We start from the raw sequence: 25,563 nt of genomic DNA, 5'->3' as shown, positions 1-25,563 counted from the left end.
AGCTGCTCAGAAACGCCGTGCGCTCCCGTCCTGGCCAGGGCTGCTGGGTCTAGAGCAGCACTTGGCATTACATCTCAGACACAGCCCTGCAGGAGGCCCTATATCACCTTCTCTCCCAAAGCCTTTGTGTCACCAAATGCCCAGGAGGTACCAGCACCCAAAAGGCCAGTCGTGCCTCCCAAGGGCTGCACGGGTTCCCTCCCCAAGAAAGCCGCGCTCCTCCAAGCTCCTCCAGGGCTGACCCTGGGAGGCAGGTTCCTGCCTGCTACCTGCACGTGGGGCTCCTGCTCCAGGCAGTTCATCGTTCCACTCCCCCAAGGCCACAGGGCAGTGGAGTTGTGCCAGTGATAGAGGGTCTTGGGATGGCCAGCACCGTGGGGTTCCACAAAGACCCTACCCACCTGGGCACTCAAATGTGGAGTTCATACAATTTCCATCTGGCAGGAAATGTTCATTCTTTTATTGGGAATCTGGCTTAATAGGTCTGATATAAGGCCTGAGAACCGCCATTTTTATTTTTCATTTTATTTGAAAGACAGATTTACAGAAGTAGACAGAAAGATCTTCTATCCACTGGTTCACTGCCCAAATGGTTGCAGTGGCCAGAGCTGGGACTGGATCCAGAGCTGGGTGCTAGGCGCTTGGTCTGGGACCCCCATATGGGTGCAGGAGCCCAAGGCGTTGGAGCATACTCTGCAGCCTTCCCAGACACAAGCAGCGAGTTGGATCAAAGGAGAGCAGCTGCACTCAAACTGGCACACAAATAGGATGCCAACATCATGGCAGCAACTTTACTTACTCCACCACAATGCTGGCCCGTCATTTTATGGTATCAGATGTATTGATTTGCAAGCGTGGAGAGACAGAGTGAGCACACGAGTCTAACATCTGCTGCTTCACTCTCCAAACGGCCACGTGCTCCAGAACTGATACAAGCCAAAGCCAGGAGCCAGGCACTCCACCCGTGCCTCCTGGACAGTAGCAAGGAACATCAGATGCTGGCATTCCAGATGGCACAAGCCCAAAGGGGACTCATAGGAACTGTTCTTGGGAAGGAGAGCATACCACTGTGCTTAACAAAATGGAGAAATGTGGGGGCCCAGCGCAGTAGCCTAGTGGTTCAACTCCTCACCTCACATAAGCCAAGATCCCATATGAGCACCGGTTCACATCCTGTCTGTCCAATTTTCCATCCAGCTCCCTGCCTGTGGCCTAGGAAAGCAGTTAAGGATGGCCCAAGTCCTTGGGTCCTCATGCTCATGTGGAGACTCAGAAATTTCTGGTTTCTAGTTTCAGACCTGCTCGGCTCTGGTTGTTGCAGCCAGTTAGGGAGTGAACCAGTGGGTGTAAGATCTCTGTCTCTCCTCTCTGTAAATAGCTGGGGGTCACCAGCGCTGCATCCTGGAGGGGCACAGCAGGGTGCCACTAAAACTCCAAGTTCCTTGATGCTGCAATATGAATATCATACAATTTCCACGTGACAGGAAATATTCATTCTTTTAAAAAAAAAACACATCTGTTTTTAGTGGATAGGCAGATTTAAAGAGAAATACTAAAAGAAAGATCTTTTGTCTGTTTTTTCACTCCCCAAGTGGCTGCAAAAGCTGGAGCTAAGCTGACCTGAAGCCAGGAGCTCCTTCTGGGTCTCCCACATGGGTGCAGGGTCCTAAGGCTTTGGGCCGTCCTCAACTGCTTTCCCAGGCCACAGGCAGGGAGCCGGATGGGAAGCAGAGCTGCTGGGACTAGAACCAGCACCCATATGGGATCCTGGCACAATCAGGGCGAGGACTTTAGCCGCTAGGCCATGCGGCCGGGCACAAAATGTTCACTGTTTTAATGAGAAACTAACTTAGTAGGTCTGGTGTGAAGCCTGGAATTCTGCATTTTTAAATTTTTAACTTTTATTTGAAAGATGGATTTACGGAAAGGAGAGACAGAAAGATCTTCCATCCACGAGTTCACTCCCCAAATGGCCGCAATGGCCAAGAGCTCCACCAATCCAGAGCCAGAGGCCAGGAACTTCTTCCAGATCCTCCATGAGGATGACAGGGCCTAAGCGCTTGGGCGATCCTTTACTGCTCTCCCCTGCCATAAGCAGGCATCAAGATCAGAAGTTGGGCAGCTGGGACATGAACTGGCACCCTTGTGGGAGCCCAGCTCCAGCAGGTGGGGGATAAGCCTGTTGAGTCACCACATCGGGCCCCAGGCAGTGTTGATTCTTTTGATTGTAATCCACTGCTTACAATCACAAGAATCATTCAGCCCCCCAGCTATCCACAGAGAAGGAGGTTAATGCGTTCCTTGGTGACGCTCCCGGCGCTGAACAACCTTTATGCGTCTATTTTCTTACCTGTAAGGTGATGACAATACTCCCCATCTTAGAGGGCCGTCAGCAGAGCATGGTGGGGAGCTTTATGAAACACAAATATTTATTCACGTAATTGTTCTCACATGTTTCTGCTGCCAATCTCATCCAGCACACCCTCCCCCAAGGTTTCCCTCACGTTCGATGGGACTCTGTCCCTTTAAATCCCGCCCAACCCCCGAAAGGAGGCCGACGAATAGGCGCGTGCGCGTTCCTTGGTGGGACCGGCCCCCTCAGCAACAGCCTTCCCCGAACCTGTGGGAGGGAGGTTAAAGGTCCTCCCACACAGTCCTTCTGCGCAAGCGTATATCCTAGCTGTGAGCCCTATTTCATGCCTAGAGCCCAGTCTCTTTTTCGCTCTACAAAGCCCCGCCCCCCGAAGCCAATCAACAGCCCTCGCCCTCGGCCGTAGCCAATGGTAGCGAGCGTGGGGGGCGTGGCCGCGCGTCCGGGGGCGCGGCCTGGTGCTGAGAGAAGCGGCGGGGCGAGCCGGGGGCTCTAGTGAACAGCGCCGCCGGGAAAGGATCACCCGCGGGCCGGCGGGCAGGCAAGCGGAGGCGGCCCGGGCCCGGCGGTCTCCGAGATGTCACGATGGCTGTGGCCATGGTCCAACTGTGTGAAAGAGCGGGTCTGCCGCTACTTGCTGCACCACTATCTGGGGCACTTCTTCCAAGAACACCTCAGTCTCGACCAGCTCAGCCTCGATCTGTACCGGGGCAGCGTTGCCCTGCGGGACATCCACCTGGAGACCTGGGTGAGGTGTCGGGGCCGGAATCCGGGAGAGAGAGAGAGGGGAGCAGTTGTCCGGAACTGGAGAGGGGACTGGGCAAAGTGTAGGCGTCAGGGGGCGCCTCCTGGGCTGGGGTCCCGCCGTGTCTGCACGGGGGAAGCGGAGCCGGGGAGTGGGTGTCAGGGCGTCAGCGGTGTGGAGAACACCAGCATCTTCGCATCCGAGTTTGCTGGCTGAGCCGAGAAGTCGGGGTGACGGAGAGGGTGGGGCGGCAGCTTGGAGCGCTGGGGGTCCCCCCACGGCAGGGCGGCTGTCAGGTGCCGAGGGGGAGGCCACCTGTGGCCGACCTGCCTGACCTCCTGACCCCCGGGGCCTGCGGTGGGTGGGGTTCGCCTCCGGATGTGGATGTCAACAAGGCAGCGTCAGCGGGGCCGGCCGTGTTGATCAACACCGCGGGCGTGAGTGTCAGGGCTGCTGGCGTCTACTTCCTGTTTGGGGGACAGTGGGGCGACCCACGGGTGTTTGGGTTCAGGACTGAGGGAGGCAGGCAGCATCACAGCCTGGAGGGGAGGCTCTCAGCGAAGGGTGGAGGGTCTCCAGCTAGGGGGGAAAGGGTGGGAGATGCTGAACTGGCTGGGTCCACGACCGTGAGGGACCCTGACACTGCTCAGCTGACCTCAAGAGCAGTGCTGGGGCTGGTGCTGGGTGCACCCTGCCAGCTCAGAAGCCAGAGGCCTGGCTGCTTTGTACACTTTGTGGGTGTGAGAGGATAGCCAGGCCTTGGTGGGGTTGAGGGTGCACCTCCCAGTAGTGGGTGGTCTGTGCCTTCCAGTGGGGGGAGGAGGCCTCAGTTCGCCCGTCTGTCGGCCTCTGGACACGGAACTGGTTTTCCTCCTTTGGGGTCTTGGCTGCTGGATGTGACAGGTGTGACACTGAGGCTGGCAGAGGTTGTCTCCCTAGGGTGTCTGGAAGGGTCACAGGGAGGAGTCAGGTGGGCTGGGTGCCCTCCAGGAGCCCCCAGGCTGGCAGGTGACAGAGTTGGGCACATCCCTGCTGTGACTGGAGCATGCCCCCCCCATGCCATCCCTCTGTCTGCCAAGGCTGGGTCACTGGGTCAGGGCCTGCTTCACCCTGATCTTCGTGCATTCCCTGGCCATGACCTGGACAGGCCCTGGGAGTGTGAGGGTGTGGATGTTTGGTTTACCCCTAAAGCCTTGGGATCCACATGGAGCAGGCGCTCAGCAGATGGTCTTAAGGGACCAGGATAGGAAGCCGCATGGGCAGAGGGGGCAGGGGCCTTGGCAGGCTTCATGTGCAGCCACTGGCAGCACCTGGGGCATCCTCCTGGCAGGATGACCGCAACTGACAGGCAGCAGGGGTTGGGAGCTGACATTGTGCCGAATGTGCACCCCCTTTTGTGTCCACAGTCGGTGAATGAGGTGCTGGAGTCCATGGAGTCGCCGCTGGAGCTGGTGGAAGGCTTCGTGGGCTCCATCGAAGTAGCCGTGCCCTGGGCTGCCCTGCTCACCGACCACTGCACGGTGCGCGTGGCTGGCCTCCAGCTCACCCTGCAGCCCCGCCAGAGCCCAGGTGAGGGAACAGGACAGGGCAAGGCCAGTGGGCTGTGCCTGGGCCCTGGCAGCCACCTGTGCGTGCCCCGAGACCTACTTGTGCTTCCCCCCACAGGGCCAGTGGCTGCTGACTCCCAGAGCTGGGCCTCCTGCATGACCTCCAGCCTGCAGCTGGCTCAGGAGTGTCTGCGGGATGGGCTGCCAGAGCCCTCCGAGGCCCCGCAGCCCCTCGAGGGGCTGGAGATGTTTGCCCAGACCATTGAGACTGGTGAGCCCGGCCCCCCTCCAGCTCCCCACTCCTCCGTACGTGGCCCCCAGGCGGCATTAAGACCCCCTGCTAGGCAGCAGGTAGCATCTCATCCTGCTCCCCCTGACGTGAACCCTCCCCATCCTCCTTCCCCAGTGCTGCGGAGGATCAAAGTGACCTTTTTGGATACAGTGGTGAGAGTGGAGCACTCGCCGGGGGACAGGCCACGAGGGGTGGCTGTGGAGGTCCACGTGCAAAGGTAGGGGTGGGCTGACGTGAAGACAAGGGTTGCGTGGAAGCTGTAGGAAGGACTTCCGGCCCTGTCCCGCACTCCTCTAGGGCTGGTTGGAGCCAAGGAGCTAGGATGACAGACCTATGCCTCTAGAATAGAGCACGGTATGGCGAGTGGGCTCCCAGGCCTGGGGCTCCCCAGGCCAAAACCTGACTGACCCCTCCACTGCCCCAGACTAGAGTACTGCGATGAGGCTGTGCGGGACCCAAGCCAGGCGCCACCAGTGGACGTGCACCAGCCGCCCGCCTTCCTGCACAAGCTGCTACAGCTGGCTGGCGTCCGCCTGCACTTGGAGGAGCTGCAGTCCCAGGTGGGTTCCCCACATGTCACCCCTGCAGCCCCTGTTGTGCCTTGGGGATCCCTGAGCTCTCAGCCCCCTGCCAGCCCTTCACATCAACCCCCGGTTATCTGTGCACCTCACAGGAGGACCCGCCAGAGCCCCCCGTGCAGATCGGCAGCTGCTCAGGGTACATGGAACTGGTGGTGAAGCTAAAACAGAATGAGGCCTTCCCAGGCCCCAAGGTGAGTCCCTAGGTGCCCCTGGAACAGGGAGGAGTGTGCCCCATCTGCAGGCAGGAAAGGGTATCCAGTGGGGCTGCCTGAGATGCCTGGCTGGGTTGCCAGGCTAAATTCACAGTAGGGCTTGGCCCAGCAAGTGACTACCCGCTGCCTTCCCGGGATGGTATGGGCAGGTGGGTGGCAGCCCAGAGAGGGGCCTGCTGCAAACATCAGCTCCATACTGCCCGCTCGGTCCCCTAGTTGGAGGTGGCAGGACAGCTGGGCTGCCTGCACCTGCTCCTGACACCGCAGCAGCTCCAGCAGCTTCAGGAACTGCTCAGCGCCATGAGCCTGACAGGTGAGGCCTGTGGACAGCCCAGTGCGGAGGGGCGCTGGCCAGAGAGGGAGGGCTGGCCCAGACCTGGCTGAATGGTACCCTGCTGCAGACGCCGATGGCCTGGCCGACAAGCTGAACAAGAGCCGGCCGCTGGGTGCGGAAGACCTGTGGCTCATTGAGCAGGATCTGAACCAGCAGCTGCAGGCAGGCACTGTGGCCGAGCCCCTCAGCCCAGACCCCCTCAGCAACCCCCTCCTCAACCTAGAAAGCACTGGTGAGTGTGGGGGCGAAGCACGGGTGGCTGGAGTCCCTGGGAGCTGAGCCCGGCTGCCCCTTACGTCCTGTCCCCTCGCCCCCTCCAGACCTCTTCTTCTCCATGGCCGGCCTCACGAGCAGCGTGGCCTCGGCCGTGTCTGAGCTCTCTCTCTCCGACGTGGACCTGAGCTCCTCTGTGCACAGCCATGTGGCTTCCCGCCGGGCGTCTGTCCAGGCCTCCCGGGCCGGTGAGTCCAGGCACCTCTAGGGCAGAGTGAGCCCATGCTTTGCTGGGCTGTGTGCTTTGCTTGCTGCTTGGGCTTGCTGGGGGTCCTGTCACTGGGCAAGGGGAGGCCTGGCACATGAAGCTGGTCCAACTCCCCCAAGAGCCTTCTGGCTGCAGGCTTGCAGCCAGCCCTACCCCCGGGGGTAGCTGGGCACTCGATGGATGGAGTGGGGGTGCAGTGAACGCCTTCTGTCCCCTCAGGCAAGACAGCTGCCACTGCTGCCACCACGCCTCTCCCTGACACCATGCGCCCCGACTCACTGCTGAAGATGACTTTGGGGGGCCTGACCCTGACCCTGCTGCAGACCGCTGCCCCGTCTTCCGGACCACCTGACCTCGCTACCCACTTTTTTACTGAGTTCGATGCTGCCAAGGATGGGCCCGTTGGCTCCCGTGACTTCCACTACTTGCGGCCACGCTTCCAAAGGGCTTGTCCCTGCAGCCACGTCCGGTGCGAGCCCGGAGCTAGACAGGACAGGAGCCACCCCCACTTCCCACCCTGTCCCTCTAAGCACACTGTCTGATGCCCCGTCCTGCTCTCCCCCCGCAGGCTGACAGGTGCTGCCGTGCAGCTGACCTGGGAGCTGCGGACAGGCAGCCGAGGCCGCCGGACAAACAGCACGGACATGCACTTTGGGCAGCTGGAGGTGTTGGAATGCCTGTGGCCCAGGGGCGCTTCAGAGCCCGAGTACACAGAGGTGCGGGCAGGGTCCCGGGTCGGGGGAGGGGTCCTGGCACATGGGGGCCGGCCTGATTCTGTTCTGCACTTCCCCCATCTCCCACCCCAGATCCTGGGCTTTCCCAGCAAACTGGGCTCCCAGGCCTCAGCGCGGCCTTCTGCTCACCTACGCCACACACAGACCCTGCGCCGTGTGCCCAAGGTAACCCAGCCTCTGCTCTGGACCTCAGGGCTGGGGGTGCTCCCCAGGTTTCACTGGTCCCATTCTGCCCCCCACCTTATGCTCCAGCTGGTGTACACTCCTGCTGGGTCTCTGGATTCAGGATTCAGGGTGGCTTCAGAGTGCATGGGGGAAGGGGTCCCCAGACCCCTCCTGGCCTTCTGCCCTAGCTTTTGTCCCCCCAGGAGGGATCCAGGTTGTGTTTTGCCCAGGGGAGCCCCTTCTCTCGCTGCCTGGGCCACCCTGCTGAAGCAAAGCATGTCCTGCTGATTCTCAGAGCCGGCCCCGGCGCTCTGTAACCTGCCATTGCCACTCAGAGCTGGCCTTGGACCTGGACGATTTCCAGTCGGACCTGGAACTTGGGGCCCTGGACCGGCTCACTGCCCTGCTGCGACTGGCCACCACACCCCCTGAGCCACCAGCTGCCGCCTCCAGCCTGCTGGTGAGCAGGCCAGGCCAAGCCAGACCGGGGTGGGAAGGGCACAGAGCCCCTAGAGGCAGCTCTGACCCCCGGCCCTTGTGCAGACGGAGCCCCCGCAGATGGAACAGCAGACAGTGTTCCGGCTGTCAGCACCTCGGGCCACGCTGCGCCTCCACTTCCCCATTGCTGACCTGCGGCCCGAGAGGGACCCCTGGTCGGGCCGGGCCGTGCGGCCTGAGCAGCTGCGCTTGGAGCTGGCTGAGCCCCAGTTCCGCTCAGAGCTTAGCAGTGGGCCCGGCCCTCCAGAGCCCACACGCCTGGAGCTCACCTGTTCCGACTTGCACGGTGAGAGCCCTGGGAGGGGAGGGGAGGCAGGCTTGGATATGGAACAGGCTGGGTCCCAGCTGTACAAGGCCCTGGCCTGGACTCTCCCCTGAAGACTACGAAGCATTGCCTGTCCCCAGGCAGTGGGCAATGGCGAGCCTGTCTGCCAGTGCCACACGGTTGTGTGGGAGCCCCAGGGCCGACCAGAGCACCCCCCCAAATCCAGGTATATACGAAGATGGAGAGAAACCACCTGTCCCCTGTCTGCGAGTCTCCAAAGTCCTGGACCCCAAGAGCACCGGGCGCAAGTACTTCCTGCCCCAGTAAGTTGGCAAGGGGAGGTGCTCCTGAGAAGGGTGGCAGGAGGCCAGGCGGGGGCCAGGTGTGACAGTCCTATGTCCTGGCAGGGTAGTGGTGACCTTGAACCCCCAGGCCAGCAGCACACAGTGGGAGGCAGCCACGGACAAGGGGGAGGACCTGGAGCTGTCCACTGAGAGCCCCTGCGAGCTCCGTGAACCAGAGCCTTCTCCCTTCTCCTCCAAGAGGACCATGTACGAGACAGAGGAGGTGAGGCCCAGCTTGTCCCCTCCCCAGGCGTTGGTCTGTGTTGCCTTCCCTGCTGAGCCCCTGTCTCCACGCCCCCCCTCCCCGCAGATGGTGATCCCGGGGGACGCTGAGGAGATGAGAACGTTCCAGAGTCGCACCCTCGCAATGTCCCGCTGCACCCTGGAAGTGACCCTGCCCAGCGCCCACGTCTTCCTGCCCAGCAAGGAGGCCTATGAGAGCATCTACAACAGGTAGAAACCTGCTTGGTGGGGCTGTGAGCGGGTCCAGCCCCGGGCCGCAGGGGGTGGGCAGGCCTGCCCCCCATCACCTCTGCCAGCCTCTACCCACCCTTCTGTCCCTCCACCTCAGGATCAACAATGACCTGCTCATGTGGGAGCCTGCGGCCTTGTTCCCCACCCCCTGCCCCGCTGCCCAGCCCCGTGGCTGCCCCAGCCCCTCTTCCAGCTCCTGGCAAGACACCTTCAAGATGTGCAAGTCGGCCTTCAAGCTGGGTATGCAGGACAGCCCATGCCGGGCAGACAGTGGGCAGGGAGGATCCTGGGACCCCGAGGGAAGTGGAGGCTGGGCCAGCTTTCCCAGGCCCCACCTCCACCCACCCTGGTCTCACCCCAGACTCAGACTCGGACGATGAGGAAGCCCCCTTCTTCTCTGTGGGGGCCTCCTCGGGAGCCCCCCAGCAGCCGCCAGCTGCTGAGCCCTCAGGCCCTGCTCGCTCCCAGAGTGCCCTGTCTACCCTCGTGACGGTGCTGAAGGGGCGTGTAACAGCCCTGTGTGAGGCCAAGGTGAGGGCACCCCTGGGCAGGGGAGCCCTTGCTGGCGTGGGGGAGGGGAGCCAGGCCAGCGCCCACCCATCCCACTGCACCCAGCAGCCGCATAGGGGCACTCGTGTGTCAAGGGCAGAGGGCGCCTTGTTCGGTTACAGGGAGACAGACGGGGCAGGAATTATTTTCCTTTTTGGAAAACAAGCACCCACTTCTCCCCTGGGGGTGGGGAGGAGGTGCAAGCTGGTGAGCACCAATGAAGCCAGGCCCGGCTCTCTGCAGGATGAGAGCGGCGGGCGGCTGGAGGCGGCACATGGGGAGCTGGTGCTGGACGTGGAGCAAGGCACCATTTTCAACGTGTCGCAGTACCACGGCCAGTCCGGGCTTGGCTACTTCTGTCTGGAAGCCGAAAAGGCCACGCTGTACCACCGAGGTGTGAGGGCGGGGGCCCTGGGCCGCTGCGGGTCTGGGGCCAGGGAGGAACCCACCAGGGACCTAGGGCAGCACAGCAAGGGAGGGCAAGGCTGTTGGCCGGGACCCACTAGGGACCTGGGGTGTCACCGTGGGGAGGGCAGCTTGGCGTGCGTTCACACGATGCCTCCCCAGCGGTCGTTGATGACTATGTGCTGCCTGGTCACCTGGAGCTGCCCACCTCCCCTCCCCCGGCCCAGCTGGCCCCCACCATCTACCCCTCGGAAGAAGGGGTGATTGAGCAGGGTGCCTCAGGCCGTCAGGGCCAGGGCCCCCACATGCTGTCCACGGCTGTGCGCATCCAGCTAGATCCCCAACGCAATGTCAAGGTATTGCATGTCTGCTGGCTTCTGGGAGTGGGAGGGGGCAGCTGCGCCCCTAGTGTTCAGGGTGGGGATTGCCACTGTCCTGACTGCCCCCCAACACCGACCTTACCCCCAGGAGTTTCTGGTGACTCTGCGACTTCACAGAGCCACCCTGCGCCACTACATGGCTCTGCCTGAACAGAGCTGGCACTCACAGGTGAGCCAGGGAGGGCGAGCGCATCAGAGCCCCTGGCTGAGGGTGTGGCAGGCAAGGCTCACCACCTCACCTGTGGCCTCCCCAGCTGCTGGAGTTCCTGGATGTGCTGGACGACCCTGTGCTCGGCTATCTGCCCCCGACGGTCATCACCATCCTGCACACGCACCTGTTCTCCTGCGCCGTGGACTACAGGTACCCGGGCAGGGCCGGTCAGGGGAAGGGCGGAGGGAGCCCGCCCGCTGCTGAGAGGAGCCCACCACCGTCTGAGTGTTCCTCCCCAGGCCTCTGTACCTCCCCGTGCGAGTCCTCGTCACCGCTGAATCGTTCACCCTGTCCAGCAACATCATCATGGACACCTCCACCTTTCTGCTCAGGTGAGAGGGCCCGGTCCCGCTTCCAGGGCATGGACAGAGCAGGAGGCTGAGGGTGGTGCCATTGGCCCCAGGGCCTGGCATCGCCATCTAGTATTAAACCTAGGCAGGTGCAGCTGTGAGCCAGGTGGGAGGGTAAAAGCCAAGATATCAGAACAAAACACCCCCCATCCCCTGCTCTCCCCCCAAAAAGCAGACACAGAATTTACCCACCTGTCAGCAAGCTCACTCTAAGGACAGCCAGGAAGAGGCATGGCACGCTAATGTTCTCAGAATTTGGGATTAGAGAGATTAGAGGGCTTTAGCTTTCTTGTTATTATTCTACTCAAATACCTTGGAGGAGTTTTATTACTTTACAGTTTAGGATAAGGACTTACATGAAAGAATAAGTATGGGGGTGGAAGACAGCCCCAGGGCTGCCTCAGGGCCCAAACCAAATGAGGTAGCAGAGCCAGGAAGCCCAAGGCCTTCACCCTCCTCCTCTTCCTCCCTCTTCCCTTTCCCCTCCCCCACCTGCTGTCCCCATGGAGCCAGAGAGGTCCCCGCAGCTCCTCAGGAGCCACCCCAAGGCCTGCAGTGGCTCCCGGGGCCCCTCTTAGCCCTGTACCCCACCAGGTTTATCCTTGACGACTCGGCCTTGTACCTGTCAGACAAGTGTGATGTGGAGAGCCCGGATCTGCGGCGAGGTGGGTAGGACCCCTCTGAGGGCTGGCAGGCGGCACCCACAGCCTTCCTCCTCACTCTCCACCCAGTGACGAGACAGGGCCGGAGTGGGGGATGGGAAGCCCAGAGGAATTCTCTCTTGCCTCTTCTGTTTCAGATTACGTCTGCGTCCTGGACGTGGACCTGCTGGAACTTGTGATCAAAACCTGGAAGGGTAGCACCGAGGGGAAATTGGTAGGTAGAGTGGCGGGCTCCCCGAATCTCACCCCATGCCAGCCCACTCCAGCCCTTGTTGCTGGCAGCATAAATGCGGGATCTCAGCCCTGCCAACAGGGGGCAGTACAGTGTAGTCAGGGCAAGGCCTGAGGACTTGGCCTGCTCTGGGGAGGGTAGAGGAGGCGTCCCAGGCTGCCAGGGAGTTGGCGGCGGGGGGCTGGGGTGGTGGCGTCCCACTTCTGGAGAATGCACAGAACAAGAGGGCAGAGTGGGGGATGCCCCTGCCTCTTCCCACCTCAGGGGGCCCTGGGCCCAGCCTTCTTCCTCTCTGTGACCTGTGCCCACTTACCCCGCTGCCCACAGAGCCAGCCGCTATTCGAGCTGCGCTGCTCCAACAACGTGCTGCATGTGCACAGCTGCGCCGACTCGTGCGCCCTGCTGGTCAGTCTGCTGCAGTATGTACTGAGCGCGGGCGACCTGCACCCCCCACCCCGGCCCCCCAGCCCCACGGAGATCGCCGGTCAGAAGGTACAGGTGAGCCTGGCCAGGCACTGCCAGAACTGGGCCAGGCCCCCTCCCCAGCCGTGGCCCTTGGGGGTCCTGGTTTTGGGGGAAGCCCCTGGTGGAGGGCCTGCCTGCCCTGCCTCATGACCTGCCCATTCATCTCTTTGGCCCAGCTCTCCGAGAGCCCAGCCTCCCTGCCCCTGTGCCCCCCAGTGGAGACGGCCCTCATCAACCAGCGGGACTTGGCCGACGCCCTCCTGGACACGGAGCGCAGCCTGCGGGAACTGGCCCAGCCTGCAGGTGCAGTGCACCAGCCGGGGATGGCAGGCATAGCCAAGTGCCCCCAGCAGGCATGTCCCCACACCAGCCACTCTTGCTCTCCTGCAGGTAGTGCCCTGTTCCAGGCCTCGCCCGTCTCCGTCTACTTGTTCCCAGGGGAGCGGAATGGGACCCAGCCCCCTTCACCACCTGCCGGGACCTGTCCTGGCAGCTTTGGGTCCCAGCCTGAGGTAAAGGAAGATGAAACAGAAGAGGAGGGGCAAGCGGACACAGTGGACAGCGATGAGTTCTGCATCCTGGATGCTCCAGGCCTGGGCATTGCGGTGTGTGGCCAGTGAGGGTGGGGCAGACCCAGGTGTAAGAGGTGGTCCCTGGGAGCTCTCAGTGCCTCCCTCCCAGATATGTAGCTGGGGTGGTGCCCCAAGAAAGCTATCTTACATCAAAGAGAGAAGGTGGGAAGGGAGATGCCAGGGTGGGCCAGGGCAGCCTCGGTGCCCCCTTCACAGCCTCCTCCTTTTCCCTTGATCCCTGGCAGCCTCGAGATGGGGAGCCCGTGGTGACACAGCTGCATCCGGGCCCCATTGTCGTCCAGGATGGGCACTTCTCACGGCCGCTGGGCAGCACGGACCTGCTGCGAGCACCCGCCCACTTCCCCGTGCCCAGCAGCCGTGTGGTGCTGCGCGAGCTCTCCCTGGTCTGGCACCTCTATGGAGGCCAGGACTTCGGCCCCCATCCCGGCCACAGGTAACCAGAGGGTGCAGGGGACAGCTGAGGATGGGGGGAAGGGGCTGGGCAGGGAACAGATGCCGCGCCTTGCAGGCTCTGAGCTGCTGGTCTGAGGCAAGGAAAGGGGTCCGCTGAGAACTCAGGTCCCCCCATCTCTTCTTCCTAGGGCAAGAGCTGGCTTGGCGGGCCACAGGAGCTCCCCATCCCGCTGTTCTGGCCACAACCGGCCCCAGAACACGTGGCGCACGCAGGGCGGCAGTGGGCGGCAGCATCACGTGCTCATGGAGATACAGCTCAGCAAGGTGGGCGCGGGACACGGGCACCCAGGCCTCCTGGACCAGCAGCAAGGAGCCGAGGCCGGCTTGAGGTGGTGGGGAAAGCCAGGCCTGTGTGTCACCCAGGGAGAGCAAGAAGGGGAGGGACACTGTGGGGGCATGGGACTTAAAAGCAGCACCTGGGCTTCGTGTGTCGCCTCCAGGGCCTGGTGACAGCCCAGCTCCCTGGGCAGGGAGAGCTGCAGGTGGGCCTGGAGGCAGGGCAGGCAAGTCAAGGTGAGGAATTTGTAGGGAGAACATACAAAAAGACACAGGAAAATAGGGTGCACTCAAGGGCCAAGGATGAGGTGAGGCAGGAAGGGAAGAGTTTAGTGTTGCCAAATGAAGTTCCACATAGTGGGTAGGGGTACCCATGGGGGCAGGCATCAAGGCTGCAGCCAGGTGTGGGGTGGGGACGGGGAAGGTTGCACAGAGCAGAGATCAGGGCCAGCTCTTCCCTCTGCCCACCACCCCAGGTCAGCTTCCAGCATGAGGTGTACCCTGAGGAGCCGGCTACAGCCCCCTCGGGGCCTGCGATGCCTGGCCAGGAGCTGGAGGAGCGGCCGTTGTCACGCCAAGTCTTCATCGTCCAGGAGCTTGAGGTGCGCGACCGGCTGGCCTCCTCCAAGATCAACAAATTCCTGTACCTTCACACCAGCGAGCGCATGCCACGGCGCGCGCACTCCAACATGGTATAGTCCAGCGGCATGAGCCATGTGCCCTGGGGGGAGGGGGGCCGGCAGGTGCCACAGCAGGGCTGGTGGGGCGCTCAACCCAGCACTGGCCCTCTGTCCCCAGCTGACCATCAAAGCACTGCACGTCGCCCCCACCAGCAGTGTGGGTGGGCCCGAATGCTGCCTGCGTGTCTCACTGATGCCCTTGCGACTCAACGTGGACCAGGTGAGGGGGAACCTGGGGACTTCCTCTGCCCCCCTGCAGTGTGTGGGCACGCCTGCGAGTCTCACCACTTCCCCATTGTCCCTGCAGGATGCCCTCTTCTTCCTCAAAGACTTCTTTACCAGCCTAGCAGCTGGCATCACCCCCATGGTGCCTGGGGAGAGCTCTGCTGATGGTGAGAGAGGTCAGGCCAGGGCACGGATGGGCAGTCTGATCTCCCAGCCTTTCCCACCACCATTTTTACTCTGACCGTCACTTCCCCTCATCAGCTCGCCCTGATACCCGAGGCCAGCCCAGCAGCCCCCAGGAAGGACAACCCGCGGGCGTGGGCGTGGAGGTGGATGGCACGCAGGAGGCCGCGGGCAGTGGCCACGGCTCACCTTCACCTGAGCAACAGCCCATCTACTTTCGGTAGGGCTGCTGGCTGGGGCCTGGGCCGGGCTGCGGGCTTCCAGAACCCCCGGGGCAGTGACCAAGGCCTTATTCTCCTTCCCCCAGGGAGTTCCGCTTTATATCCGAGGTGCCCATCTGGCTGGATTACCACGGCAAGCACGTGACCGTGGACCAAGTGGTAAACAGCGCCTTGGGACAGGGTGGTGGGGGCCGGAGGGAAAGGCCAGTGGCTGCTGCCACCCACCTCACATAGAGTGGTCCCCAGTGGCTCCCCTGGGCTGGCTGGTGTGCACCCCACAAACCTGAGCCGCCATCTCCCCATAACCCAGGGCACCTTTGCTGGCCTCCTCATTGGCCTGGCCCAGCTCAACTGCTCCGAGTTGAAGCTAAAACGGCTCTGCTGCCGGCACGGGTGAGTCCCCCGCAGCCCCCAACCCAGCGCATACTATGCCCTTCACCAGATGTGTGGCCTGGGCCAGTTGTCACCCCCTCAGGGTGTCCTCAGGGGACCCCTTCTGCTCTGCACACGGCAGGGCAGGCCCAGCAGGATGCCCACTGCTCTTGCCACAAGGGTTCTTGGGCCTCCTGGTCATTCCCCCCACCCCTCTCCTCCCCCCTAGGCTTCTGGGTGTGGACAAGGTGCTGGGTTATGCCCTCAATGAGTGGCTGCAGGACATTCGCAAGAACCAGCTGCCCGGCCTGCTGGGGGGCGTGGGCCCCATGCACTCGGTTGTTCAGCTCTGTGAGTGGACCAGATGGTGGGGGTGGGCAGAGGGCAGCAGTTCCTGGGACCGTCCCAGGGAGCAGGGGGAGGAGATAAGCAGGGCAGGGCACCTGAACCTCTCTGACCCCCACCCCCAAACTCCCAACCCCTGTAGTCCAAGGCTTCCGGGACCTGCTGTGGCTGCCCATCGAGCAGTACCGGAAGGATGGGCGTCTCATGCGGGGGCTGCAGCGAGGGGCTGCCTCCTTCGGCTCGTCCACGGCCTCTGCCGCCCTGGAGCTTAGCAACCGGCTGGTGCAGGCCATCCAGGTAAGCCTCTGGCCAGGTCTGTTGTCGGGGCTCCAGGATGGTGGCTAGCTGGGTTCTGCAGGGGTGAATTGCCAGGGCTGGGTCCCTTTGACCCATAGGGACTGTGATACCTTGGCAGGGATGTACCTGGCCGGCTCCCCAGAGGGTCAGCAGGGACCCAGAGCCCGGGCCTGGTTTGTTGGGGCCATGAGGCCCAGATTGCCCCTGGGAAGCCAGGAGCTGTTTATGAGCCAGCAGCCAGGAGGCGGAGGGTGGTCATGGCCTTGTCTGTTGCAAGTTCAGGCCTCCTGGGGTGGGGGGCGGGGCGCCATGAGGAAGCTGTAGGGAGAGAATACAGTCCCCCAGGGGCAGAGAACTGGAAGGTGCAGTGGGGGGGGGGGCGGTGTGAGGCGCTGTGGGCAGCAGGAAGGGCCGGCTCCGGCCGGCTCGCCAGTGGCTCATGGGCCTGTGCTAGGGCTGCCTCTAGGCCGGGAAGCCTGGGATGGAGCAGGAGGGGCAGGCAGCTCAGTGAGCCCGAGGCAGGAGCTGGCCCACACGTGGTGGTCAGCGGAAGAGGGCCTGGGCTGCAGGAAAGTCCCCCTGGGTCATCGTTTCTGCCTGAAATTCCCGCAGTGCTGGGGACAGGGCAGCTCGGGGCTGGGGGGCTCCTGGGCCGTGTGCCTGCCCAGGCCAGGTCCTCACGCGCTGCTCCCTGCCCCAGGCCACAGCGGAGACCGTGTATGACATCCTGTCGCCGGCGGCACCCATCTCCCGCTCCCTGCAGGACAAGCGGTCAGCCCGCAGGCTGCGTAAGGACCAGCAGCCGGCTGACCTCCGGGAGGGCGTGGCCAAGGCCTACGACACGGTTCGAGAGGTGAGGGGGCTCCCTCCCACCCCCTTATAGCCCAACCCATGCCCTCCCTGGAAGCCCGGCTGACCTCTGCCCTCCAACCTCACAGGGCATCCTGGACACAGCACAGACGATCTGTGACGTGGCATCACGGGGCCACGAGCAGAAGGGGCTGACAGGCGCTGTGGGGGGTGTGATCCGCCAGCTGCCTCCAACGGTTGTGAAGCCACTCATCGTGGCTACGGAAGCCACATCCAGCCTGCTGGGGGGCATGCGCAACCAGATTCTACCAGATGCCCACAAACACCACGCCCTCAAGTGGCGCTCAGAGACCCAAGACTGAGGCGGGGGGTGGCCAGAGCCTGGCGGGGGGTGCTGCTGCTCGCCCTCCCCCCTGCCTGCCCACTGTGCCCTCCCCTCCCCCACCCCGCCGTGGTGCTGCCAGCTCCAGGGCCTCCCTTGAGAGACCACTGGGTGAGGCCTGGACCCTCCGGGGAACAGCCACTGTGAAGGGTCAGGGCCCCGTGGGGTGGCGTCAACCTATCTGTGCACTTTTCCCCTGGGCCCTGCCCCAGGACCGGACCCCCGGACCAGACCCCATTCAGCCAAATGTCTGTCTGCACCGTGGGAGGAGGAAGGGGGACAGACACCTTGTGTTCAGTGTATTTTTACGCTCCTTGAGTGTGTGGGCCGGTGTCTGCAGGAAGTGGAATAAACTGTGCCCACCACCAGCCACCTGACCCTCGTGTGTCTCCAGGGACCCTAAGGGTCAGCTGCACCCTCAGCATTGACTGTGGCTCCTTGCTTTCACCACCAGGGGGCCCCACCGCCTCCAGCTGGCCACCCAACCAGGCACTTCCTGCCCCAGGCTTGTCCCTCTTCCCAGGAGAGCTGGGCCCAGGGGAAGTCACCATCTGTGCGAGGGGTGACCAGGTCTGTGCCATGGGCTCCCAGCTCCAGGCCCACAGTGCTGTCCTGACCTGGCATGAGGGCTGAGATGGGAGTGAGTGAGTGAAGAAGCCAGGGGTTCTCAGCACACCCCATCCCCACTCCAGTCCTCACCACAGCACTGCGGGTTTGCCCCTCACCTGGCTGGGCTGCCTGCAGACTTCTCGCATTTACAAGGGTCTCCCCACCTCTTGGAGGCCCAGGTGCTCCAGAGCCCTGCCCCTGGGGGCCACCGGGAGTGGTTCCACCAAGTGCGACCTCGAGGGCACAAATGGCCCATGTCCGGGGTCTGATGGCACCAGGAGGGACCGGCAGGCCCCTGCCTGGAGCTTCCTGGACGTGCCCTGGCAGGGTGGGGCACAGTCCAGGGTTCCCTGCCCTTCGAACCGCACTCAGATGGGTATTGACGGCAGTGGGCTAATCATTAACTGGCTAGGGGCTGGGTCAACGGCTCAAAAAGCGCTGGGGCCCACAGGGTGCCCACTTCCTCCTGTGCCCTCGGGGGCCAGCCAAGCACCAAGGTAAGACCCTCGCCTGGGGGCTCGTGCTAGCCCTAGCTTCTTGCTGCAGCGTCACTGGCTCTTAGGAAAAAGAGAAGGGTCCCCGGCAGCCCCCTGGGCAGCCCTCTGCAAGCTCCTTCAGCCATGGGCTAAGGCAGCCAGAGCCACAGGTTCTCGGGAGTCAGAATGAGTGGCCAGCTGTGGCCACCTTCCACCACGTACCCCAGGCCTGTCTCTGGCCTCTGGGAAGGGTGTAGGGTTCTGAAGGTGGGGTTGAGTTCCCTGCTGTAGTCTCCTTTGCAAGCACCCCAAGGGGGATGCCACTTCAGGGTGGCAACCAGGGTTACTCAGACCGCCCCCCCCCCATGGCCTCCCCTGTGACTTCTGGGTCTCTCTGGCCCAGCAGCAGAGGGAAGCATGACCCAAGGCTCCCTTCTCTCCTGGAAGGCCAATTGGCACCTGTCACGATACCTCTGGGGTCAGAGCTTGGCTGGGCGGGTGACTTAGTGTGGGAGACCCCAGTCACCGGCCGACTCCTTCTGGCACAGCACAGCAGGGCCACGTCCCAGGTTCCAAGGCAGCCAGGGGCACCATGGGAGGAAGCCACAGCAGCTCAGAGGCCAAGCCCCTCGCTCAAGGTCCCTGAGCCCCCAGGCCTCCGAGGCACCTGCTTCTCACACAGGTCTGCCCCTCCATCTTTCTCTCAGCCTGTCTTCCTCCTGCTCTCTCCCCTCCTGCCATCTGCCACCTCCCAGGGGGTACTGGCAGCCACTGAGAGTGGGAAAAGGGCAAGAGCAGAGCTGGGGCCCCCTGCTCTGGGTGGATAAGAAAGGAGGAAATGCGGGGCCACTGGGGACAGGGTGTGGGGGTCGGGGTGGGCAAAAGCTACCAGGCTGTAAAGCAGGGAGCCACTCCCGGCTTTTATGAGGCCGATTTGGGGTTGAACTTGGACTTCGCCCAGGAAGCAGCACGGCAGTCAGGGTGGAGGGGCACTGCTGGATAAGGAACCTCGCCGTAAGAAGACGTGCATCTGGGGCCGAGAGGACTGGGGATCCAAGGCCCCCACCACCACCAGATCCAGAGACGGACCCCAGGCCTCCAGTTAGCTCCCACCCCCTGTAACAGCAACTCCATGTGGAATGCTCAGCTCTTTCCAGTGGGGCTGCTGTTATCTGGGGTGGGAGCTGGAACCCACGGAGGAGGAGAGGCGGCTGCCAGGGCGCCTGCCACGGGCGGGTGGGCTGTCGCGGGCGGTGAGACCGAGTGCACAGGGCTCTGACCTATGAATTGACAGCCAGTGCCCCATCTGCCCTCTGGCTGCCAATTGCATAGGTCACAGGTATGTTCGCCTCAATGCCAGCCGCCAGCACCTGCATGGGTGGGGACAGGCCGGGGTGGGCACCTCCCTTCGTTCTTGCCCTCTTCCTTGTCCTCTTGTGGCCCTGAACTGCCCATCCTGCCAGTGCTCTGCCCTATCTCTATGCTCTGTCCAGGCTGTCCACTAGCTTTTGGGGCTTTTGGGACACCCTAGCTTTTGGGCAGGACTCACTGCTTACTGACTGTAAGCCCTAAGCTTTTGCTGCCTGAAGCCCATGGGACTCCGCCACACCTGCCGCTGCCCCCCTGCTGGCCCCATGCTTCCCCTGAGCGTGGCGTGTGTCCTGTGCTCCAGGTCCCAAGGCAACACACACTTGCTCTCAGCCAGTTTTCATGCCTGAGTCCTCCACTGAGGACAGGGACCCCCACCTCCTGGGCTGCACCCTGCTATTTCCGGCCAGGCTCACCTGCCTTGGAAGCCACATGCTTCATTGGCCTAGCTCCCCACCCCCACACCTCCCAGGTGGGGACACAGGTCCACCCATCATGGCCCTGGCCCACAATGGGCTAGTGGAGAAACCTCCATTTGAACAAAAAGGTTTTTAAGGCTAACAACAAAATTTCTAAAACTAGAGACGCAAGGAAGTTTGGCCCCCCAAATTTCTAAAACAGATGCACCAGTGTCCCCTATCTGAGCACCGAGGTTCAGACCCCAGCTGCTCTCCCCATTCCTGCTTCCTGCTCATGCACACCCTGGGAGTGTATGTGTGTGTGTGTGTGTGTGTGTGTAGGGGGTGATGGCTCCCTGCCACCCACGTGCAGGCAGCTATGGAAGCTCTGTTGTCTGCCTCTCCTCTTTTCCTTGAGAATGAAGTCCAGGTTGCCTAACAACAGGGCTGGTAGCCGAACTCTCCAGGTCACACGGCACTTGGAACTCCTTGGGCAACCTGGCAAGGTGACTGTCCCCACCGTGTCTGGGAGAGGACTACGGCTCAGAGGGAGTGAGCTGCTGTGCAGAGCAAGTGGGACCTTCCTTCTCAGGACCCTAGCAGCCATCTCCTGTACTTCCCGCAGGCAACCTCCCTCCCATTACCCTGGCTGCTCCTTAGCCCCAGCCCATCAGCAACCCCCTCCCCCCGGGAGACCTGCTCCCTGTGCACTGGCCCCAGGCAGGCTGGGTGGGCCTCTCCCACCCTCCTTATCTTGTTCCGCACAGTTAAGGAACCCAGGGTACTTATCTCACCCTGGCCTCCTTGGGAACAAAGTCCATGACTTACTCATCCTCTCCCAGCCCAGCTTTCCACTCATCGTGGGTGCTGGATGGCAAGGCACTGGACTCTCAACTTCCTGGGATGGTGAAGTTTGGGGGTGACATGTGTCCACTGCCTCTGGCCTGGCTGCTCTGTGCTTCTCTTCCCTAGCCTGGACCTCACCCCATTCCTCTAGGCTGACCCTGTCCCACTCCCCAGGTCCCATGAGAAGCCCTCCAACCCTGCCCCCCACACCTAGAGGTGTTAACCTGACCATCAGCAGGTGGTCCCAGGAGTGGCAGCTACTGTCTATTTCCATAGCCTCTGACACTAGCACACTTAATATGTGCACACTGATGCTTAAGCAGGGTCTACCTTGCCATCATCATTCCTGCCCAGGTGTGACCCCTGGGTGGTGACAGGGATCATGCCTCCTGGAAGTCTGTAGAAGGGAGGGCGCAGTGGAGGTGTGCAGCCTCGGCCTGCTGTGGAAGAGGCAGACTTGAGGGCAAGCCCTCCCCACGCCCACCCCCCGCAGGTGGTGGGCGCTGGAGAGCGCAGGGCCACCAGGGGGCGCCTCCTGCTGCGCACGGAGCCAGCTCTGACCATGCAGCCCGGGACATCGCTGTGTCCAGCAGATAGCGTGTGGCAGTCCCAGGCTTGTCTTTGTGACATGTCTGAGACGTGTGTGTATCGTCTGACAGTCCCTGGGATCCGAGAAAGGCTCTGCAGAGTGCCCTGTGACCCTGACCTCTACGTGGTTGCCCTCATGTCCTTTGCCCTTCCCCAACGGCTGCCCGTCCTGGCAAGGGTCCCCTGCTGACCAGTGGTGGGTTGTACCAATGTAATAGACTTTGTTCCCACTTATCTAAATGGCCGTCCCTGGTCCTCCTCCTCTTCCCCACCCCCATCACTTCCACTTATCACAGCAGGTAATTCTCTCAGCATGGAAGCATCCAGGGACTTCAAGTCATGGGGTGGTATGGTGTAGCAGGCAAAGCCACTGCCCACGATGCTGCCATCCCTGGCTGCTCCATGTCCAGGCCAGCTTCCTGCTAATCCACCTGTGAAAGACAGTGGAAGGTGGCTCACGTGTTTGGGCCCCTGTCACTTGGCTCCTGGCTGGGAAGTGAACCAACAGATGGTGATCTTCACTACTCCCTCTGTAACTGTGACTTCCAAATAAAAAGTTTATTTTTAATGCACTTTATGAAAAAAAAAATCTATGCACAGAATTCTACAATGCTTTTGCTTCAAAATAAACATCTTCCGGACCAAAACACTGGCATAGTACGGCTAGAGTCATTGCTTGTGGCACCAGCCTATCTGGCTGCTCCACTTCCCATCCAGCTCCCTGCCTGTGGCCTGCGAAAACAGTGCAGGATGGCGCAGAGCCTTGGGACCCTGCACCCACGTGGGAGACCTGGAGGAAGCTCCTGGCTCCTGGCATCGCTGTCTGGCCCAGCCTGGCCGTTGTGGCTATTTAGGGAGTGAACCCACGGATGGAAGACCTCACTCCTCTGTCACTGTTTGTCAAACAAGTTAATCTTTACAATAAACTTATCTTTGACTTCCGCTTTCCCACAATGGAGTCCCCTGAAGGTTCCAGCCTCTGAGCTCTCCCTGCTGATGACCACAAAGTCTTTGCAAGGACTTCCAGGAAAAGCAGAGCCGTTACCAGTGCCTGGCGAGGCCTCAGCACCGGGAGTGGCAGCACGGTAGCACAGGCCCCAGTGGGCCACTCCCAGGGACCCTGAGCAGAGATTTGCATTCTGGGAGAAGGGAAGGGAGGAGCTGGGTCACTTGATCCTCCCTGGAGGACAGAGGTGAGAGGGGCTGGGCTCTGTGGTGCCTGAGGGAGGGAGACCCACAGGGAGGCACGGATTCCGGCCCCAGCCCCTGTGGCCATGGTGAGGCAGAGGCCACGGGACGGGATGTGAACAGGTACTCACTGAGAGTCCCCCCTCCTCCGCCCCGACACCTGGAGTGCAGGCAGTAGCCACTCGGGCAGGTGCCTCACTGGTACACTCAGGCATCCAGAGGGGTGAGAGGGACCCAGGCCTTGCTAAGGAGCTGTACAAGGCTGCACAATGTGGGCCACAGGCCCCCAAAATGATGACAGCTCCTGACTTGGCAGCTTCTGCAGGGTGTGGAGCTGGAGGCCAAAGGGCACAGCTACATGCTGAGAGGCGTGGCAGCGTGGCCTCCTGCAAGCAGCCCTCAGCTACCATTTCCACCAACATAGGTGCTTAGAAGACAACCCTGCATTACCGTGGGCGTCCCCACCTTATGAACACAAGCAGTCCCACCTTCCCCAAACTGCAGAGCAGCAGAGGGGTCCCCCAAGGACTTGAGCTACCCTGTACCACTTTCCCAGGCCATCAGCAGGGAGCTGGATCAGGAGTAGAACAGCCTGGACTTGAACCAGTGCCCGTTTGGTATGCAGGCACCACAAGGTGCCGGGTTAGGCCAGCAGTGGGGACCCTAACTGTGCTGTCTGTGAGCTGGGCTGTGTCCAGGCTGCCAGCACCTTGCGTAAGTCTCTGGAGCACAGCAACTTTCTCCTGGGGTCAACTCAAGGCCATAGTCACTGTTGCTGCTACGAGAGATCTTCTTTGCAGAGCAGGCCGTCATGGGAAGGAAGATTCCCCAGTCCTCGACTTGCTTTTGGTCAAACCTGATTGCAAGAACCAAGCCCTGCTCTCCCAGCAAGAAGTCTGGTGTTTCTGGCTTCTCCAGCCCCTGTTGTCTGCCATATTTGGAGACAAACTCTCTCTTGTTCTTTTCGTGATGCTGCCTTTAGGGACCTTGAAGACACTTGTCTGGCTGTGGCAAGATGCAGCTGATCCCTGTAAGGGGGTGGGACACCTCTGCCGGCCAGCGAAGGGAGCCATCTTCATGTCCCTCCCCTCCCCCACAGGCAGGGTGCACAGGTGCTCTTGAGCGGAAGCGGAAACCACTGGGAATGGGGGAGGGGTCTGACCTCCCAAAACGGAAATATTTAGACCCTGGAACTGGGCGGACAAACTGCAGAGAAAGCAAAAGTGAAATCAGCCCACTCACGTTACAAAAACTTTCTCACCAAGAATACAGAGGGGACCTTTTCACACTGTCCAGGTCCCATGGGGACCCACTTGGTGACACCGCAGGTGGCAGGGGATGGGGGGCTGAGTCCCAGTGCCTGAGTCCCCCTTCACCCCCACACCCCCATCCCAGTGAGAAGGTGGCTACAGCCAGCTCCTTGGGAAATGTCAAGTGGCCCCTGTGGCCCCCTGCCTATGCACAGGGGCTTGGTTCCATTTATAAATAACCCTGGAACATTCTGTTTTCCAGTTTCTGCGCTGGCTTTCCCAGCACACAAGGGCTCTGGGGAGCTGTGCAAAGCAAGGCGGGTGAGAGCTTCCGGGGCCCAGCCCGGCCTGGCGCAGCCAAGCCCAGCCTGGCCAGAGGCGGCATTCATTCAATGCACTCCAAACAACCACCTCATTTAAGATCCCCGGGCTCCGGGCACTTCCCCCCAGTCCAACCCAGTCTCCAGGGCAGACCCTCCTAGCTGTGTGAGTGTGTGGCAGACAAACCCTCTGGCTTCTCAGACAGACCCAGGAAGTGTGGACCCCTCCTAGCTGTGTGAGTGTGTCGCAGACAAACCCTCTGGCTTCTGACAGACCCAGGAAGTGTGGACCCCTCCTAGCTGTGTGAGTGTGTCGCAGACAAACCCTCTGGCTTCTGACAGACCCAGGAAGTGTGGACCCCTCCTAGCTGTGTCAATGTGTCTCAGACAAACCCTCTGGCTTCTCAGACAGACCCAGCAAGTGTGGACCCCTCCTAGCTGTGTGTGTCGCAGACAAACCCTCAGGCTTCTCAGACAGACCCAGCAAGTGTGGATTGGGCTGGCCGGAGGAGATTCCTGGTCACCAGTTGGCATGGTCACTGCTGGACAAGGACACCCCTCCCCCACACTCCACCTTGCAAGAAGAAGATCAAAAAACCGTGTGGTTTCTGAGGAGGACTGTGACTGCTGACACTGTAATGCAAGCAGGGCATGGGGTGGGGGAGGCTGAAGAAGACTGGGGGGGTGGGAACCACCCATGTCACCCAGCAGTGAGGGAGACCGTGCAAAGAGCATTTAATTCAACACCGAACCTCTCCCCCACCTGTTCCCCGCCCCCCATCCTGCCTGACGCACCCTCCATGCACTGCTGTTCCTCCCAGCCACTTTCTGCCCGTCCACCCTCCCTACCACCATGCACCCCACCCCGCCTGGGCTTGCAGCTCCCACAAGGGGAGACAGGAGCCTGGACAGGAGGAGAGTTTGTGTTCACGCCCCACCCCCACCTGCTGCACTTGGGGTTCCTGATCTTGGTTACCTAACAATTGCAGCCCCTCCAAGCTCTGACATCATGGGGGGGCAGCTCTCAGCGGCCCAGACGTCCCAGGAGGACAAAGTGGGGGCCAGGGACCATGGCGGGGGCATGAGCTGCAACCAAGAGCCAGCAACGGGTAAGGGAACAGGGCTGCGGGGCCGAGTGGAAGACGGTCACTGGGGCTGGCCTCTTCCCGAGAGGAAAGCGGAAGCATTTGGGTTTTTGAATTTCCCCCAAGTTCCCACAAGATTTCATTGTTGCCCCACACATCCCCTCTTCCGCACACGGGGAATTTCCGATTTCACTTCCTTTAAAAAAACAAAAAATTCGAGTAGCCAGAGGGCCTCAACTTCCTTTTTTTTTCTCGCCTGGTGCCCCCTGCCCCAGCTGCAGCCTCCCTGGGCGAGGCTGCC

General features: G+C 61.7%; 1 protein-coding gene across 3 annotated transcripts; it reads left to right on the top strand.

The window, feature by feature from the left end:
* The first annotated feature begins 2,856 nt into the window (after positions 1-2,856).
* Positions 2,857-17,502, top strand: ATG2A (autophagy related 2A). Of its 3 annotated transcripts, none has more exons than XM_040970841.1 (41): positions 2,857-3,119; positions 4,523-4,685; positions 4,782-4,934; positions 5,070-5,172; positions 5,380-5,515; positions 5,629-5,727; positions 5,965-6,061; positions 6,150-6,314; positions 6,403-6,543; positions 6,783-7,032; positions 7,132-7,279; positions 7,370-7,462; positions 7,758-7,922; positions 8,006-8,246; positions 8,452-8,548; positions 8,633-8,792; positions 8,880-9,022; positions 9,141-9,283; positions 9,405-9,574; positions 9,836-9,986; positions 10,160-10,353; positions 10,466-10,546; positions 10,632-10,738; positions 10,828-10,920; positions 11,533-11,603; positions 11,738-11,814; positions 12,160-12,324; positions 12,474-12,600; positions 12,688-12,902; positions 13,115-13,323; positions 13,472-13,607; positions 14,096-14,311; positions 14,418-14,519; positions 14,607-14,691; positions 14,786-14,927; positions 15,015-15,087; positions 15,239-15,321; positions 15,530-15,651; positions 15,788-15,942; positions 16,643-16,795; positions 16,881-17,502. In XM_040970841.1, the coding sequence occupies exons 1-41, from the start codon at positions 2,949-2,951 to the stop codon at positions 17,112-17,114; spliced, it is 5,829 nt and encodes a 1,942-aa protein (XP_040826775.1). In that variant the 5' UTR covers positions 2,857-2,948; the 3' UTR covers positions 17,115-17,502. The 3 variants fall into 3 exon arrangements, with proteins under 3 accessions (XP_040826775.1, XP_040826774.1, XP_040826773.1); XM_040970840.1 differs by having other exon boundaries at positions 12,160-12,330; XM_040970839.1 differs by having other exon boundaries at positions 9,372-9,574.
* The last annotated feature ends 8,061 nt before the right edge of the window (positions 17,503-25,563 follow it).

The sequence above is a fragment of the Ochotona curzoniae genome, unplaced genomic scaffold, assembly GCF_017591425.1.
Source record: "Ochotona curzoniae isolate NIBS_2020 unplaced genomic scaffold, NIBS_Ocur_1.0 scaffold_4937, whole genome shotgun sequence".
NCBI lineage: Eukaryota > Metazoa > Chordata > Mammalia > Lagomorpha > Ochotonidae > Ochotona > Ochotona curzoniae.
The sequence above is the reverse complement of the archived record's forward strand: the minus strand, read 5'-3'. Positions and strand labels throughout refer to the sequence as shown.

Excerpts from the sequence above, each read along its gene's own strand:
- ATG2A (XM_040970839.1), top strand. The coding sequence starts at position 2,949 with ATGTCACGATGGCTGTGGCCATGGTCCAACTGTGTGAAAGAGCGGGTC. Across the intron at positions 3,120-4,522 it reads ACATCCACCTGGAGACCTGG|TCGGTGAATGAGGTGCTGGA; the intron begins GTGAGGTGTCGG and ends TTGTGTCCACAG. Across the intron at positions 14,928-15,014 it reads CAACAGCCCATCTACTTTCG|GGAGTTCCGCTTTATATCCG; the intron begins GTAGGGCTGCTG and ends TCCTTCCCCCAG.